The following is an 18664-nucleotide window of genomic DNA, read 5'->3' as shown; positions in this document are numbered from 1 at the left end:
TTCCGAAGATGAACAGAGTTCTTACGGGTGTCGAACGACATGAGGGTAGGTAATTAATGACAGAATTTTCATTTTTGGGTGAACTAACCCTTTAAGTGCAGATTTTTTTTTTTAATTATTGAAATGACAATTAAATTCCCCACCCCATTCTCGTTATTATAATGTGTCTAGATGTTTTGTTTTTGAGTTGAAATAATGAGAGTAATTTTGTTTGTACACAAATCTAAAATAGAAATACATTTAAAAAACAAGTTAACATAAATAAAGAATACGATAATTTAGCATGAATTAAATGCTATATTTCACTATATAAATAATGTATACATCTTTGAGTTTTTTATTTCATGAATTGTGCTTAAATGTCATCAAAATAATGCCATAATTTGAACATATAATTCATTTTCTTTAGGCAAAATGTTATTAATTATATATTTAAAGGTAGGGTAGGCAATTTTGGAGTGGCTAGCAATAGCAAGCTAGCTTTGAAAGCATTAGATTCGCACAGCCAAAGCAGATTCAGCGTCATGACAGACTGCGTTAATTACCTCATGTCTCGAACGAGCTGATGACATGTGATGTCTGCGAGAGCAGGGTGCACTGAGGTATGTAAATACATATGCTGACAGGCAGGTAGGACACCATTTAATTGCATTTGTAAAAAAAAATTTGGTCTTGAGACTTCCACATACTATGATATATGTAAATCTTTTAATATTCAGACCACTTCTACACTCTAAAAAAAAAAGGTTCTATATGGCACCAAAAATGGTTCTTGGCTCGTAATCATAGGGGAACCTTTTTTAGTGCTATATAGCACCAATTTTGGTGCTCCAGTGGTTCTTCAGCGGTTCTTCAGAGGTACTATATAGCACCTTAGTCAAAGAACCGGTGAAGAACCTCTGAAGAACCGCTAAATATTTTTGTGGAAACCCTGATACATTTTAGTATTCTTTGATTAATAGAAAGTAGACATCTTTTGTAACAATTTAGTCTAGTCTAGTTTAAGTCTTTACTTTTCATGCATCCTTGCAGAATAAAAGAAAATAAAAAACATAATTTCTTTTTTTTATTTGACTCCAAATTTTTTAATAGTAGTGTATATGAAGATCAAATGTGTATACTGTATAGACAGACATGGAGTTAGGTTTACCTTCTTGGTGCATTGCCTGACCGTATTGACCAGCTCGGTGATGACCAGGTCCACGCATTTCTGACATGGCTCTTTGATTTTGGCAATCTGCCGTTTAACAATAGTCTCGAAGGCCATGTCTGGAGTAAACAGACCGGTCCTGACAAGTAAAAAGGAATGAACAGAGCAGTCAGAGATCTAAATGATGTGCTTTACAGTTACTGATCAGTTTGTTGTTGCAGTTCATATTTCATGACATGGTTCTCACACTCTAAGAAAAAAAGGTACAGTGGAGGTACAATTTTGTTCCTTGGGGAACAAAATGTATAACTGTACCTTTAAAGGTACACAATTGGTCCTTAGGGTACAATTATACCATTGTTTTCCTCTACTTAGAGCAGGGGTAGGCAAGTTCAGTCCTAGAGAGTCATAGTTCTGCAGAGTTTGGCTCCAACCCTGAAAGACATCTATAGAAGTTCTTATTGAGAATCAACAGAGGTTTAGATGTTGATGTTGTATTGAAAATGTTTGGTCACCATTATGGTAATCTGTGTTTCCTTTAGTTGGGCTGTTTGACTCTTGGCTTTTTATGTGAGTTTGTGGTTTTTGTAACAGTGTTAACAAAACACAATCTGTTCAAATTAAAAGATGCCATAATCAAAAATTGTCATGAAGAAAAATGTTTAATTAAACGTCACTGACAAAAAATATAAATAAATAATTTTCACCAACAATACTTTTTTTGGCACAGATCAGACTGAATTCAGTTTTTTTTTTTATACATTCTAAGGGAAAAAAAGTTTAGAACACAGATATCAAGAATCAGCATATGCATCTCAACAATGGTGACATACTCAATGCTGCAATGCATGCTGGGAGCCATGAGTTTTATACTGTGGTGGCTTAGTAGGGTTGGAGCTAAACTTTGCAGGACATCAGCTCTCTAGGACTTAACTTGCCTACCCCTGACTTAGAAGTACAAAAATGTACCCTTAAGGGTACCACCCCAGTGACAGCTACTTGTACCTTAAAAGGTACAATTTTGTACTCTTTTTTTGAGAGTGCATGCTGCAGTACTTCATATCTAGCGAGCAGTTTTTCAAAATGTCACAGTGACATCAAAGAGAGCTCTGATCTCAGAGCAGGTGAATTGGCAAATGTTTGTGACTCTGTCTGTTTGAGGTAGAGGCTTCACACCTGATACCGTGGATGTTCTTGATGGCGTAACTTATCTCCTTACGCAGCTCTTTCTCATCAAACTCCATCTAGTTATCATTAACAGACAGAGAGACACTTCCTTTATTTAATATGAGAGGATATCATTTAAATGATCCTACAGAAAGTATGACCACTGCATTGTTTTGCTCTTATAGAACATCAGTTGTCAGTAAGATAAAAATTACCTTAACCAGCTCAAAGGGGAAGCGCTCATGGAAGATGCGATTGATCCTTGCACCTCCGGATAGCTCCACTGTGTCGACCTGATCTCCGGAACCCTCAATACACTTCTCAAAATCCACTGCAAACTGCTGCACCATCCTTTAAACCAGAGAACAGTGAGTTTTATTTGTGAAAATATACAAACCATCACGCAGAAACACACACACATAAAGATACACTACTGTTTAATGTTTTTGAAAGAAGTCTTGTCTTATTAGAAACATTTCTTATAAGTTTCAAATTTGAAAAGTTGCTGCTTAATAGTTCCCTTTCCAATGGGAACTCTACACTGTGTCTTGGATGGACACTATGGGGACGCCATCAGTGCATCCGGTGTCTGAAGCATGTGTGAAAAAACATTTAGTACAAGTCTTCAGAAGCAGTTTGTATTGTTAGCGGAAAATCCTAGCAAGCGTTCTAGAAAGTGTGTGCCTCCGTGTCCCAGGTTTTTGACACCTCAGGACACAACCTACGCGTTTTTTTGCTGGGGAGAGGTTCTGAATGCGCCTATTTTGAGAAATTCACAATGAGAAATTCATCCATTCACATTTTTCCCTATTCTCAAAGGATGTGGGACAAGAGTCTGTGACCCTGATGCCAAGGCAAAGTGGAGGGTTCAGTCAAGGGGATTGCAGGTCGAGCTTGCAGAGGAGTTCAAGAAAGGGCTGTCTCTTTCTCACATCTCGATCGTGGACTTGAGCGATAGTATATTGCTAGTCTCACGTAGCCAGACCTTCAGACTGACCGCAGGTCTGGACTCTGTCACAGCTTTCATTGGTCAAGGACCGCCCAAGAGGATGTTTGACTGACATGTACCGCAACCAATCACAGTTTTTGTTCCATGTCACGTTTAGGGGCGTGAAAATGTAAAGTCACTGTCCCTGCAATAACAGACCAGCATCTATAAATTATTCATTCAGGAACGTTGTGCAAGTTTACTGCAACAATGGAGCAGCGAACTTCACATACTTTTGAAAATCCAGCTTTTAGTTGATCCTGGTAAGCGCTCATTGTCACAGTTGTAAACACGACGGTGTTCTTCTTCCACAAGGGAGTTTGGCTTCACAGCATTTGTTTCCAGGCGGACCTTTAAAGAACTTAACCACACATGTCTCGTGAACATCCTGTAGAATTCAACCAATCAGATGAGGACTGCGGAATTCCTGAAGTGTTCCAGATAAGTGTGCCACATGCATTAGACATTCTTCCAACACTCTGTGGGCGTGATGTCTGAAGCTGAGACTAGTATATTGCTGGCACCATCCAGCCAAGAGGAAGTGGATATGGCTGAAGAAGGCAGGAAAGTGTGTGTATGGAGTCTTCTCAACCTACCAGCCCTGCACGTGGGGAATTGCTGGACGTCATGGACCTGGCTTGGGTGTGTGAAAAACGGGAAGTCGATCGAGGTAGGCTGGACAGGCCGTTTCCTGTTAGGCCATGTTCGCCCTTACCTTATGAACCTTCCATTCCTTTCTGACCTCCACGCTAAAGTGGAGAAGTTGTGGAAGAAGCCATATTCAGCCCGGATTTATCCATTTCATCATTCGAACTACGTGATTGTGGAAAGTTTAGCCAAAGAGGAATTTGTGAGGATGCCCCCGGTGGAGGCTATCTCTCCCATTGTGAGCCATCCTCTTTTAAGGATCCTGCCCTACCATCCAGGCTGCTTCAGACCACCTTGCGCTTGAATGGCAGGGCGTATGCGGCAGCAGGTCAGGTCAGGTGGTCCTTGCGTACCATGGCGATGCTACTGGCCTACCAGGCAGATCTGCTAAAATAAAAGATCTGGATCAGGGCCAAGGGCTTTTCCCTGAAGCAACTACTGAACTGCACCACGGATCTAGCTCTCCGGGTCACTAAACAAACAGCTGCTGCTATCGGTCGCTCTGTGTCAGCGATGTGGCTGTGTCATCTGTGGCTGAACTTGGCGAACATTGAAGAGAAAGAAAATTATTTTCTCCTCGATGCCCCAGTTTCGCACTCTAAACCCTTTTGGTACATCTGTTGAGACAGTGGTCGGAAAGTTTAGAGAGATGAGGGCGCAGTCGGCAGTGTTCCGGAAATACATTCCGCGCAGATCCAGATCCCCGCCTAAAGCCTCTGGGCATTTTGGCCAGCCACAGTCTGTGGAACAGAGGCATGACCAGAGGGAGAATGTGGCCACTCGCACTCCTCCTCCATTGAGGAGTCGAGCACAGAGGAAGCGAGACGTGTGGAAGAAGAGACAGGATCACAGGGAAGTGATTAAAAGGAAGAATGCTGACGAAAAATAAATCTAATCTTCCCTCTTTTCTTCTTTTTCTTAAAAAAACAATTGTTTATGAGTAATATGAGCAATTGAATGAGTCCTTGCTAAATAAAAGTATTAATTTCTTTAAAAAAAAACGTTTGAACTCCAAACTTTTGAAAGGTTGTGTATGTGCATGGGCTGTCAATGTTCAAGTGCTTAGTAAATATTGTTACAAGTACACAGGAGGCAGACACAGATGTTAACAGGTAAGGGTAGTTTATTAGACCACAGTAGAGCAGGTGTTGTGGAACAGGTGAGTTAACCGGTTGTTGGTAGATTTGAAGGTGATACGAGAGAGAGAGTTACTGTCTTTTGTTTTGTAGATGGACGGACGCTGGAGCCTGGGGATCACTGGAGAACTGAGGGACGGACAGGAACACACCCACACAGCAGACAAGGAACACGGAAGGAAGGAGACACGCTGGAGACAGGTAAGTATCTGTAGAGGAGTCCTTGAGGTAAGCATAGCCTGTAGTATATGCGAACGAGACCAGACGTGGAGTTCTGTGTGGTTGTGAGTCTTATAGTGCTGGTGATGAGTGTGGTGATGAGGTGCAGGTGATGGTGATCAGTACTCTGGGGAAGGAGTGCGCTGTGATTGGTGGAAGGTGGAACCTGACGTGTCTGTGACAAATATAGACTCACTGTAGCAGAGCTTTGGTTTTGCGAGAAGGATCATCAGGGCGGAAGTGCTTGTACTCCTCCACCTCTTTCTCAATGGACAGTAACTGGCTCTGAAGTTTATTCCTCAGCCCTGGCAGGGTGTCTCGGATGTGATTAGTTAATTGCTAGATGAGAATTAAAACCCTTGGTTACTGGCCAACATTTTTCAAACTATATTACATGATTTGTATTTGTTTACAAAACTGATAACAATATACTTAAGGCTATATTGTTCTATATCAAAATGGCAGTGAAGAGCATAAAATGCTGAAAAACATTCGCATAAGTGGCTTTCTGTGTCATTCTACCTGATTAAGCACTTTCTGGAGGTAGGGAGTCCCCATGCGATCGGCCAAATGTCGATAGGCTGGGTGGGTGAAGAAGAACTTCCTCTCTGCTCCCATGGCAGCAGTAATGTCCTTCTTGCCATCAATGTCCTTTTGACTGCGGTTTACAACCCCAATGTAGCCTAGAGGGAACATCCAATTTTTCTTTCTTTTTTTTACAGATTAGAAACTATATTCTGAAAGATACCTCATTTCACTATTTCTGTTATACAAGGTTCTCAATGCTACATCGGAGGGAAATGTATTTCTGAATACTAGACTTGCTTGGGAGAGAGAACGTTTTGTCTCTATAAGTGAAGAAGAATGGTGTGAAAAATCTATTTCTGTATGTAATCATGCCATGGCTATTCGGCTCAAAATTTTACATATAGGATGCATATTTCACCAAACCGTAGACATACATTTAACAATACTCTTTCACTTATATGGCTTAAGTGCAAAACACAAATTGGTACACTCACTCACTGTCTTTGGTCATGTAATTAGTTACAAATAGTTTGGTCCAAGATTGTTTCTGAAATGAGTAATATCTTAAGAAGTTGGTATTTGATGCTTTATTTTTGATCCTTGGTCTGCCTTATAAACCTTTGATATTTTCAAAAGAAAAAGACTGTATAATCTTCTTACTTTTGTAGCTAGGAAAAACATATTACTGAGGTGGATAATACTCCAACTATATCAGGTTAGCCTAAGATTTTAATGGAACTAATTCTGCTGGAATATTTAACTTATCTAGTTAATGGTGAGCCAGACCAGTTTTATTGTGTCTGGAAGCCCTATATCAATAATCTAGGGAATAAATTGTCAACTATTCTGCAGAAGGGTTTTCCCATTCATGTGCCTCAAGTGAGTACACAATGGCTTTGAAATTGTAATGTACTGCAGTTATATATTTACCGTTGTATTTAATTATTGTAACTTGGTTACCTTATATTTACATGTATTTATTTACCTTGATTACCATTTTTGTTATTATAATTTTTTTTACCCTTTAAGTGGCCTAGGATAAATGTGCTCATTATTACTTCAGCTGATTGTTTTTTTTTTCTTAACTGTGGTTGGAATTTTTGTTGTGCTTTCTGATAAAGTTTGAAAATGTTCAATAAATATATTAAAAAAAGCGCATCAACAGCTAGTGGGGGAGTGGTGGGGTTGTATAAGTTTTATTTATTTATTTTTTATTTTAGATTTAGATTTCCAGCCCCCTGGTTGAGAGCCACTGCTTTGAAAAGTTAGATATAGACATGCAATTAAACTTGCATCTTCTGATCAATGAATTTCCATGACCGTTCCGGTCATTTGTATTTATTGGTGTTTACTAAAGTACTTTTAATGGTACTGTCAATCAAAAAAAAAAAACTCTAAATAATCACACATTTGTTTCTGTAATTAATCGCAATTAATCACGATTAAAAACATCTGAGTTTATCATCTCATTTTCTCACAAGTTCATTTAAGACGTTATTTAACTCATTTAAAGGGGCTATATGCGTTTTTCTGAAATTTAAACTCGCGACTGACACCTGTGGCCAAAAAACAGAACTGCTCTCATTTTCTGCTTGCTCTCGCAGCGGTGGTGACGTCACATCCGCAGACAGCGCGGGAAAAGACGACCCGCCAGAAAATAGGAAAAATAGGATACAGGCTTATAGGTGCACCCACTGTGAGCGGACAAGGTGTCAGTATGCTCATCAGGAGATGTTTGAGTCATAAATGGTAAAATAAAAAGGCCATTGTTACGTTTATTTTGGGGAAAAAGTTGCATATAGCCCCTTTAAGACTGCTCTTATGAGAATACGAGACAAAACAGGCATTTTGGCATAATTCTCTGTTATTGTTCGTTCTAGCCAAGTGTGACACACAAGTCCTGAAAAGTGAAGCCAAACCGTCTCGGTTGCCCCCAGGTGGCTGGATGCAGTACAGGCCATAAACCCCACCCTCTCCATGAAATGTAATGGGACATAGACAAACTAAACAATCAAATTACACTTCAAATACAGTATAGTTTCAGTCATTTAGTTTTCATCACGCTGATGTTAGTTAAGTGTTTGTTATTTAAATAAGTTTGGTTTTAGTTAGTTATTTGATGCTGTAAAACGGGGGTGTAACGTCATGATTGACAGCTGTGATTGATAGCTTCTCTGAGCGAAGAAGTCACTGAGGCACCAACAAACATTTTCGGGATCTTCAGGAGGAGATTTGAGCTTTAACTTTAATTTCTACATTTCCATCATCACAAAAAGTTGTTGACTAGGCAGGAGTGTGGACGGGACCTTGATATCGTGGTTCCACTTCACACTCACTACTGCGCAGACTTGAGACCCAAGATGTCAGCGCCATATTTGGACACTGGAGGCTTCACTTACTTCAATGGAAGAAGTATCTTTTTTTACAGTCTATGGTTCAAGCGTAAAAGAGAGCTCGATTCTAGCGTAGTGCAAATGATTTGATTGTTTAGTTTGTGTCCCATTACATTTCATGGAGAGAGTGTGGTTTGTGACCTATACTGCATCCAGCCACCTGGGGGCAATCGAGACAGTTTGACTTCACTTTAATTTGCATGAATAAGAGCGTGATCATACAATGTAACGGGATGACAGAAAATCTTAATCTAAGATTAATCTGATCTCTTTAATCTATCTTTTTAATTGGATGGATTTAATTTGTGTGTCAGTTATACTTATTATTGTGCAAGTCTCTCCAATGAGACATCGTTTATTTTAACGTTCCTGAGAGTCTTCATTTATGTGGAAAGAATATGAACTCTTTCTCTTTGCACACTGACTTCACCTCTACGTAAAGGAAGAAGCTTGTTCTCCAGGATGTCACGTGCATCAGTTCCTTCATCCATTAGATCCAATTTAGTGATCACACCAATAGTTCTCATACCTTTTCAGAAACACACACACACACACACACACACACACACACACACACACACACACACACACACACACACACACACACACACACACATTGATGCATGATCAGGTACAGTTTTAAAAAATATGTCTGCAATTATGCAATTATTTTAGAACAAGTTTCAGTCACTGCTGGATGATAACCCACCCTGAGGGTCCACCTCCTTGGCAATTTTGAGGGCATCTGAGTTGGCCAGGTCAGAGTTTGCAGGAGACACAGCCAGCAACAAGCAGTTATCCTTAGTCACAAACTGCATTAGCATATCCCTGATCTGGAACTCAATGTCAGTCGGCTGGTCACCTACAGGCACTTTGGTCATACCAGGCAAGTCCACAAGGGTGAGATTCAGGACTGGTGATGAAGACAAGGGGTGAAATGATTACATGTGACATTTAACAATGCATGCTTATACAGAATATGTAGATCTGATCATGTTTAAATAACTCCTCTGTATGTGCATGAATGAAAGTACCATGAGGTGAACAGACACGCAGATTGATAGGGACCGGTGAAATGCCTTTGTTTTGGCCGGTGATGCGATCTGTCTCTGCCTCAATCTCCTGACGAACCTCATCAAAATCAGTAAACTTCTTCCCCTTGCAATGCAAAAACTCGGCATATTCTGGAGATAAGCAATTAGGAAAGACATTTTAACAATAATGCATATTAGCTTTGCCTTTAAAACATGCATTAAAACTATAGAGCAAGGGTTCCCAACTGTGGCGCTCAAGGTCCACTTTCCTGCACAGTTTACCGCCAACCTTAATCAAACACACCTGAACAAGCTGATCAAGGTCTTCAGGATTACAAGAAAGTTGAGTTCGATCAAGATTGAAGCTAAACTCCATAGGAAAGTGGACCTCGAGGGCCAGAGTTGAGAACCCTTTTTTTCTTTTTTTTAGCTTCCTTCTAGGATTTTTACCTGTAGGGCAGTTGATCAGCTGCAGCACTAGGGGGCGCCGAGTGACAATACCAGAGCCACGAGGCAGAAAGTCCCTAAAAAGAAGAGGCAGCATTCATTGAGTCACATTTTGTTTTTGTATGTAAACGACTATATCAAAGTGCATTTCTAGCATACAAATATTACATGGAGAGACCATGTAATATTACATTTTCTTTATAAATAAGTAATTCAAATGATAAAATAATAAAATGTCATGCTGCTACATTTAAAACAGATCAGTCAATAAAAGGTCATATTAATTAAATACTGTGAATAAAAACTCAGTATGTAATCTAACAATGACTCTAAGTGTATGTTCACACTAAAAACAGCTCATCATAAAAACCAGATGTACTGACTTAATTAAAAACATGTCAGTGCTAGTGCTGCTCAAGCAGTTGAGTGCATAACACATTTTTGTCCTACACTTTAGTGGCATTAGTGCAATTTTTCATACATGGATGTTGCCGGTATATTTTCAAATATAAGCCTCCCTTAGCAATGAGACATTTGGAGACAGGGTTGGAGAAAGGTGTTAGCCATTATGCTGAAGTGCTTCCAACATTAGGGGTTATGCTTAGAAAGAAAAAAACATGTAATTGCATTTCACCATTTCCAAGACTGAATGTTTAAAATAGCCTCTACACAATCTAACTCTTTAGGAAGCTAATTTAATTTATGTTTTACAGTCCAATTATGTAATTCATATTGACTGTGTTAACATAATAAAGCAATCATGATGGTTATATACAGATATCCCATCATTATAGCCTCTCATAATATCTCTGATCAGCTTCTTTGATTCTCTTATAAATTGCAAAATAGCAGATACAAAAAATGTTGTATCTGTTTGCAAAAAATAGTCAGCAGAATGCAGAATGATGAGGATATTTGTATGATTAGCAAATAGGGTCATAGACTGTTTATTTTAGGACTGCTATGAATTAATTAAGTGCTCTAGTTGTTGTCCATATCCACACAGCCCATATTTTGCAAGATAAGGAAAGACAATCATACATTCATATACATATGCATATATACATGAATGGCCAAAAATGTGCGGCCTAGGAAAAAAAGACATCTTCATCTTTTATTCAAATATTATTTTTTATTTTTTTTTAAAGATTTTGTAAGCAGAACATGTAGTTGTGCTTGGAGTAAATTGTATTATTTGTAATATTTTTGGCTAGGCTGTCAAACAAAGAAATTATGAACACATGCAAAAACTAGAAAAATAAGACCTGTAGCTGTAGTTTGTTTTTTGCCAAATAATTTTGTCAGAAAAAAACCTTAACCAACTTTAGGGTTTCATTCTTCCCTTGTCTTTAAAATATTGACTTTTTTTTTTATATTTTCCCTCATATTTTGATGGTTTAATTGAACTTGTAGAGTCATTAAAATATAAAATCAAAATATTCCCTCCGGAGTCTGGACATCACTTTTGGCCACTATATAAACTGCAGTTCAAATTGTTTGCTCTCTGAGATTTTTTTAATTCATTTTTTAAATACTGAAATATTGTTTAAAATAACTGCTTTACATTTGAATATATTTTACAATGTAATTTAGTGACAAAGCTGACTTTTCAGCATTACTCCAGTCTTCAGTGTCACATGGTCTTTCAGAGATCATTCTAATATGCTGATTTTGTAATCAAGAAACATTTCCTATTATTATCAATGCTGAAAACAGTTGTACTGTACTTTTAATAAATAATTAGTTTGAATGTTTTATTACCTGGAGGTTTAGTCGTCATGAATCTACATAGAAAGTTAATTGTACTGCATAATATTTTAGGATTTTTTCAGGATTTTTTATTTGTTTTGCTTCAAAGATCAAACTAAAGTTTGTAATGTTGATATCTGATTGGTTTGATTCAAGGTTTGATTCTTTTGCACTATATTAAATAAAAAAGCAGTCTAGAACCAAACGTTTACTAGGACAGTCCTAGAGAGTGTCTTATCTACTCTTGAAGGCTGTTTAATGACATTCATACAGCAGCTGTGATAACCAGCTTCTTTCCGCCTGACTGCACCATCATGTAATTAATTGTCACGTCATCATGGTGATAGGCCACATCAGCATGTCATGCGCCTTCGTTTAAAAGGCCATTTCTCATTCATAATATAGACATCTGTCTAATAAATTGCACCATAAGTGTCAACGTGGATGAGCTCATGTTCGTTCAACTGTATGATACGCTGCAACTGATTCATAAGTCCAAAGAACAGTTTGTTTATGAGTGTGAGGAAATGAGTCAAGAAAGAAACATACGCAAAGCTATTTTGAAGAACTGTTTTCCAATGAAAGTCAAAACAAAATTGCACCCAATTCATATTCATTCTATAAATAAATGAATTAGATATTTCAAAAGTTTAAAATGACAATGAAGGATGCGTAAATGATTTTGGATGACCTGTCCCTTTAAAGGCACAATATGTAATTTTCGCTGCTAGAGGTCGCTAATTCAAAACAAAGTAGCTTCATAACGTCTTGATTTCACGGAATCATGGGGGATGTTGTCTTCACATCTACAGCCAGTGGAATAGAATCCAACGGGACTCGGGCAGAAATCATATACATGGACGTGCTAATGTATCAAAGACTTATTAACGTTACAGTAGTATGAAGCAGAGTGGGGCTGAAAGTCGTTGGAGCGGAACGAGGCCACTGGAGCGATTACTCATGAAAGACAAGCGCGGCACACGGCTCGAGAGCAGTGGAGTTTTTATTATGCCGCAGACGACCACTTCTGCTTCTTCCGGTCATGGGGTAACTGCTTTATTATATTAGATACATTTGAGTGTGTTGAAATTTATGTTATAATGCTACTCTGTGCGTTCGCTCGACGGCTACAAGACACTTGTTACACACTGAAGTAAGCTAGATCGATATTAGGCATGTTAAAACATGGTACATGGTAAATTAAGAAAATGAGAATTAAACAATAAGACTTACTGTGTTGAGCTATATATCAAAGTAGCTCACCTGTCTAATTCACATAATGAATTGAAGCGTCTTTTTTGTTTCCATGGTTTCTACAAAATAAAAACGAAAAATCGAGGGTAATGCGGGTATAATGTCATTGATAGATAATGCACGGACACGGTCCATGTCCTGGTTAAAATTGCTTTTTCTCTGGATTTAAACATTCTTGGAAACATTTGGGACAATGCAAGTACACAGGTCAATGCAAAAATATCAATATAATCCAAATATTTTACACATTGTTCCTTCAAGGGTCACATATGGTATTGCAGTGCTGAAAACTGTAAATCTAGGCAGGCAACCCATTTCATGCCACCCAACTTTCCTTGTACAGCATTGTGAAGTTCCTCCTTGTAGCGGCTGTTAGCATTATACAGCCAGTCAATGGATCTGTTTGTGACTAACAAGCTTGACAGGCACTTTAGTGTCCACAGAACTCACAGTGCAGCATGAACGATAACACTGGACCTGCTGAATAACAATGAAGATCTACGAGACAGCAACAAACGGCACAACATTAATAGTTGGACTAAATAGCAATTAAGTCTACTGCCAGTGACATGGATCTATGCATGTTTTAGTGTGTGTACAAGCAAATCTACAGCATACAAAGCTCACAGTGTTCAGACTCAGGGCCAGTGAGATTTCTGGTTCCAATATGAGTCATCCCTCTGTGTTACAAATACAAACACTGGGATGATACATTTAGTGACTTTTGACCCTAAAACAAACACCTCTGATAGAAAAAAGCTTAAGCTAGTCTAAGCTGGTGTTATTTTGAGTGGATGCTGCGCCTTTGCGTTGAGGCTATGGGAATGCTTCCGCATCATATTGGCTGAAATCCTCCATTGTGTTGTGTGTCTATGAAATCAATCAGGAGTTGTACACTGGCAGGATTGAGTTATAGAAAGTGTACAATGCCATTTCATGGAAAGTACAGTAAGAACACTCAAAGAGACCAATATGCTCAATGAAGACCACAAGTCAAAGTGAGGTTCAATCAGTTGACTCATAGAGAAGAACAAAAGGTGAGCGTGGCCTCTCGAGCCCCTTCCTCAAAAGGACAGGGGGCAGGGAGATCTGTGCAGTCTAGGCTACCTAAGGGGAGATCCGATTTAAGAGAACTGATCTCCATGATGGCAGCCAAGAAAAAGTGCTGGCGCTTTGGGGACGATCCACTTCAGTTTGTCTCCTGTCCACCTCGCAACTATATTGATGACTGGTTGATATTAGCCTAGTCGGAAGAGCTAGCAGCACGACATTGTGCATGCTCATTTGAAGCATTTTGGGATCTGGTTGAACCTCAAGAAGAGTGTGCTTTTTCCAAAACAGAGAACCACTTTTCTAGGGGTAGTGTGGGATTCAACCACGATACAGATCTCACATTTGTTCACTGATGCTATCACCCTGTCCTACGAGGCACGTGGTATGGCTTCACCTATAGAGGTCAGGGATCACTCCACTAGGAGTATGGGACTTGCTAGGAGTACATCAATTCAAGTCCGTGTGGTGCGGCAGGTTGATCCTCTCCGCACACATTTATCAGGCTTTTTAGTTTAGAATCGGATTCAACCCCAGGTTCTCGAGTCCTTCAGGGATGATACAAGTTACTCACAGCCTTGGTGGCAGGCTCTTCCCAGGGGGTGGCGGAGTTCGTATTCAAGTTCCCATAGCATCAACTAGGGCTGTCACGACATTCGATTTTATTTTTCTGATTCACGGTTATCGTGGCCAAAATAATTCACGATAACGATATATCGCTATATCTACAGGAATTTTGAAAAAAAAAATTAATAATGCAGTCAAATAATTTTTTTTAATAAATGATATTATTTTATAGTATTATATACTGAACGTGGAATAGCCAGGAGACAGATGTGGATAACTGAGTGATACTGCCCTTGTTCTTTGCAGATGAAGCGGGCTGGATATAGACTGGAGCGGAGAAGACACAGGAGAACTCACACGAGACGAGGGACAACGAAGGAGACTTGGAATCACACTGGAGACAGGTAAGTAGCTTGAGGAGTTCTAGTGGTGAGCATACAGGTAAGAACTTGCTGCTAACGAGACCGGACAAAGACTGTGAGTGAGTGTGTCTTTTGTGCTGCTGGTGATTGCTGTGCTGATGGGGTGCAGGGGTGTGGGAGATTAGTATTGGGGTGAAGGAGTGCGCTGTGATTGGGTGACGGTGGAGCCTGGCGTGTCAGTGACATTACCCCCCCCCCCCTCCACTGCCCGCTCCTAAGTCCCGTCATGGTGGTCGGCCTCTGCCCCGAGGCGCAGGTCTATTTGGGTGAGTGCTGTGGAAATTGTTGAGCAGATTTGGGTCGAGTTTATCGTTTCTGGGTACCCATGAGCGTTACTCAGGACTGTAGCCCTCCCAGTCCACGAGGTATTCAAGGAGACCACCACAGTGCCGGGAGTCCAAGATGTCCTGAACTTAGTAGGCGGCACCGTCTTCTAGGATGAGGAAGGGGGGTTTCAGCGGCTGCACCAGGCTCTGTGGAGACAGAAACAGAGGGGTAGTAAGGCTTCAACAAAGAGACATTGAAGGTGGGATTCTGAATTCTGTACTGACGGGGTAACTGAAGTTGATAGGTGACAGGGTTGATCTGCTTGACGACGGGAAAGGGGCCAATGAATCTGGGACTTAGTTTCCGGCAAGGCAGATGCAGCCTGATGTCCCTGGTGGACAGCCAGACCTTCTGTCCTGGCTGGTATGCTGGGGTATTGGAACGACGAAGGTCGGCTGTCATTCTGCGTTTGCGCAGGGCCCGTTGAAGCTGGTGGTGTGCGCAGTCCCAGACCCTCTCGCTCTCTCTGAACCAGTAGTCGACGGCTGGCACATCCGACGATTCTCCTGACCAGGGGAACAAAGGGGGTTGGTAACCGAGTACACACTGGAAGGATGTGAGTCCGGTGGTGGGTTGCCGCAGGGAGTTCTGTGCGTACTCAGCCCAACCCAGGAACTGGTTCCAAGAGTCCTGGTGGCCGTGACAGAAGGTACGGAGGAAGCGACCAATCTCTTGGATCTTCTGCGCCATCTGCCCGTTCGACTGCGGATGGTACCCAGAGGAGAGGCTGACATTCACACCTAGAAGTGAGAAGAAGGCCTTCCATACCTTGGAGATAAATTGCGGCCCTCTATCTGACACGATGTCCTTAGGAATCCCGTAATATCTGAAGATATGGTTGAACATAAGTTCAGCAGTCACCATGGCTGTGGGCAATCCCTCCAAAGGAATCAAACGACATCTTCGAGAATCTGTCTACTATCACTACTATCACACCAATGCCTCCACTCCTTGATGGCCAGAAGCTCCCTGTTGCCGATATCATAGTTGACCTCCGCCGTGTTGAGTTTGCGGGAGAAGAAGGCACACGGATGGAGTCTACTTGGGTTCCCCTGCTGCTGGGACAAAACCGTTCCCATTCCGGTGGTCGACCTCAACGACAAAAGGTTTCTCAGGGTCTGGATGCACAAGGAGGGGAGCGGTGGTGAAGGCTTCCTTTAGGGTTTCGAAGGCTTGGGTGGCGGCTGGGGTCCAGGACAGAGACTTGGGCTTGTTACGCAGGAGGTGGGTAAGTGGACTGGAAATGATACTGTAGTCTTGGATGAAACAGCGGTAGAAACTGGCAAATCCTCGAAATCTCTGGAGTTCTTTGACGGTAGTGGGTGTGGGCCAGTTCATGATGGCATCCACCTTCCCCTCGTCCATCCGGATGCCACTGTTGTCAATGTTGTAGCCAAGGAACTGCACTGAGGGTTGATGGAACGAGCATTTCTCCGCCTTGAGGAACAGAAGGAACTCTCTCAGGCGTTTCAGGACCTCCGCAACATGGTGGCGATGTTCGGCCATGCTCCGGGAGTATATCAGGATGTCGTCGATGTATACCAGCACGAACTTGTGGAGAAACTCCCGGAGCACCTCATGGATGAAATCCTGGAATACGGAGGGGGCGTTGACCAGTCCACACGGCATGACGAGGTACTCGTAGTGTCCAGTAGGGGTCATGAAGGCAGTCTTCCACTCGTCCCCCTCGCGTATCGGAATGAGGTTATATGTGCTGCGGAGGTCCAACTTGGTGAAGACAGTGGCACCAAGGGGATGTTCTAGCGCTGCTGGGACGAGAGGAAGTGGATAGCAAAATTTAACAGTGATCTTGTTGAGTGCTCATTAATCTATGCAAGGCCGCAAGCCTCCGTCCTTCTTAGCCACGAAGAAGAAGCTAGACGCAGCAGGGGAAGTAGACGGGCGGATGTAACCTTGCGCTAGAGATCCTCCCACAGGGCACTGACTCACCCGGAAGCAGATCAATGGCACAGTCCCTTGGCCGGTGTGGAGGCAGCTTGGAGGCTCGCTTGGGGCAGAAGACGTCGCTGAAGGGGTGCGTAACATGGAGGGATGTCCACCAAACGCTTCTCTACTGGGCTTTCGATGAATGTGGTGCAGACAGACAGATCTTCGGAACGTGGATAGGATGGAACAGGGAAAGCAGAGAAACAGTTCGGAAAACAGCTGTCGCCCCACTTCAGGATCTCGCTGGTCTTCCAGGAAATGACAGGGTTATGCTGCTCCAACCATGGGCGCCCTAGAACCACGTCAGCGGTGGATTCCTCCAGAACTAGCAGATGTTGTTGTTCAATGTGAAGGAGACCCACTTGAAGCTGTACTGGGCCGACACTGAAACGCACTTGTCTTCGGCTGAGGGGTCTTCCAGTTATCGAGTGGATCTGGTAGACGGACGGCGTGGCTGATGTCTTGAGCTTGTGCTGACGGCAGAGGGCGCCAGAGATGAAGTTGCTGGCTGACCCAGAGTTGAGGAGGGCACAAACTGGACAATTGTGGTGAGAGGTTTCATCTTAATTATAAAAGGAATAATGGCACTCACCATGGGACGAGAAGGACGAACTGGGCATGCGGAGATGAAATGCCCAGGTAAACCACAGTATAAGCATAGACTCTGCGGTTCAGTCGGTGTCAGACGAGTGTTTTCCAGTTGAATGGGAAATTATAAATGCTACCTTAGCGTGGTCATCGGGGTACAGGTGCGGTTGCATCTCCAGGACCAGCGAACATTGCAGAATGAATCCGTTGAAATCCTCCGCTGAACCAGAGAAGGGTGGCGGTTTGGCCATGGGACTGGCGTACCCAGGAGGTGAAGGAGAGACGGCGGTGTTGATGGAAGTGGTCGCTGGTGGAAGTGCTGGTGGATTCGTGGGAAGTGATCGGCGTACTGCGTCCACGAGCTCTTGAAATGGATCTGATGTTCAGTGGTTTGGTTCGGTCTTCTGTTACAATACAGAAGTGACAGAGACAAAGGATGCAGGTAACAGATGTTTATTGAACAACCAGAAGAGTGAATGGCAGTGTAGGTGAGTGAACGTGGAATAGCCAGGAGACAGATGTGGATAACTGAGTGATACCGTCCTTGTTCTTTGCAGATGAAGCGGGCTGGAGACAGACTGGAGCGGAGGAGACACAGGAGAGCTCACACGAGATGAGGGACAACGAAGGAGACTTGGAATCACACTGGAGACAGGTAAGTAGCTTGAGGAGTCCTAGAGGCGAGCATACAGGTAAGAACTTGCTGCTAACGAGACCGGACGAAGACTGTGTGAGTGAGTGTGTCTTTTGTGCTGATGGTGATTGCTGTGCTGATGGGGTGCAGGTTTGTGTGATCAGTATTGGGGTGAAGGAGTGCGCTGTGATTGGGTGACGGTGGAGCCTGGCGTGTCTGTGACACATACTACCGTCCATACACTTTTAGTGCTGAAAAATAATAATAATAATAATAATAATAATAATAATAATAATAATAATAATAATAATAATAATAATAATAAGAAGAAGAAGAAGAAGAAGAAGAAGATCAGTACAAACACAATTGGCAGTCCTTGCAGAAAAATGCGGCTTTTTTTTGTGACTGTTGCGGGC

General features: G+C 41.8%; 1 protein-coding gene across 2 annotated transcripts in view; it reads right to left on the bottom strand.

The window, feature by feature from the left end:
• The window catches only part of dnm1b (dynamin 1b), a gene marked incomplete at its 3' end in the record, with an annotated part of 64442 nt that overhangs the window by 42186 nt on the left and 3592 nt on the right, over positions 1 to 18664 (bottom strand). For both annotated transcript variants that reach the window (XM_079815723.1, XM_079815724.1), the window contains exons 2-10: positions 9714 to 9787; positions 9264 to 9413; positions 8939 to 9142; positions 8660 to 8758; positions 5831 to 5991; positions 5505 to 5647; positions 2533 to 2668; positions 2327 to 2394; positions 1151 to 1289 (exon numbers count right to left, since the gene is read on the bottom strand). In XM_079815723.1, coding sequence (XP_079671849.1) covers positions 1151 to 1289; positions 2327 to 2394; positions 2533 to 2668; positions 5505 to 5647; positions 5831 to 5991; positions 8660 to 8758; positions 8939 to 9142; positions 9264 to 9413; positions 9714 to 9787 — 1174 coding nt within the window. The remainder of the gene's footprint in view (positions 1 to 1150; positions 1290 to 2326; positions 2395 to 2532; positions 2669 to 5504; positions 5648 to 5830; positions 5992 to 8659; positions 8759 to 8938; positions 9143 to 9263; positions 9414 to 9713; positions 9788 to 18664) is intronic.

This window comes from Gobio gobio, assembly GCF_949357685.1.
Source record: "Gobio gobio genome assembly, chromosome: 4".
Lineage (NCBI taxonomy): Eukaryota > Metazoa > Chordata > Actinopteri > Cypriniformes > Gobionidae > Gobio > Gobio gobio.
Note: the sequence above shows the minus strand (reverse complement) of the source record. Positions and strands in the feature narration are given on the sequence as shown.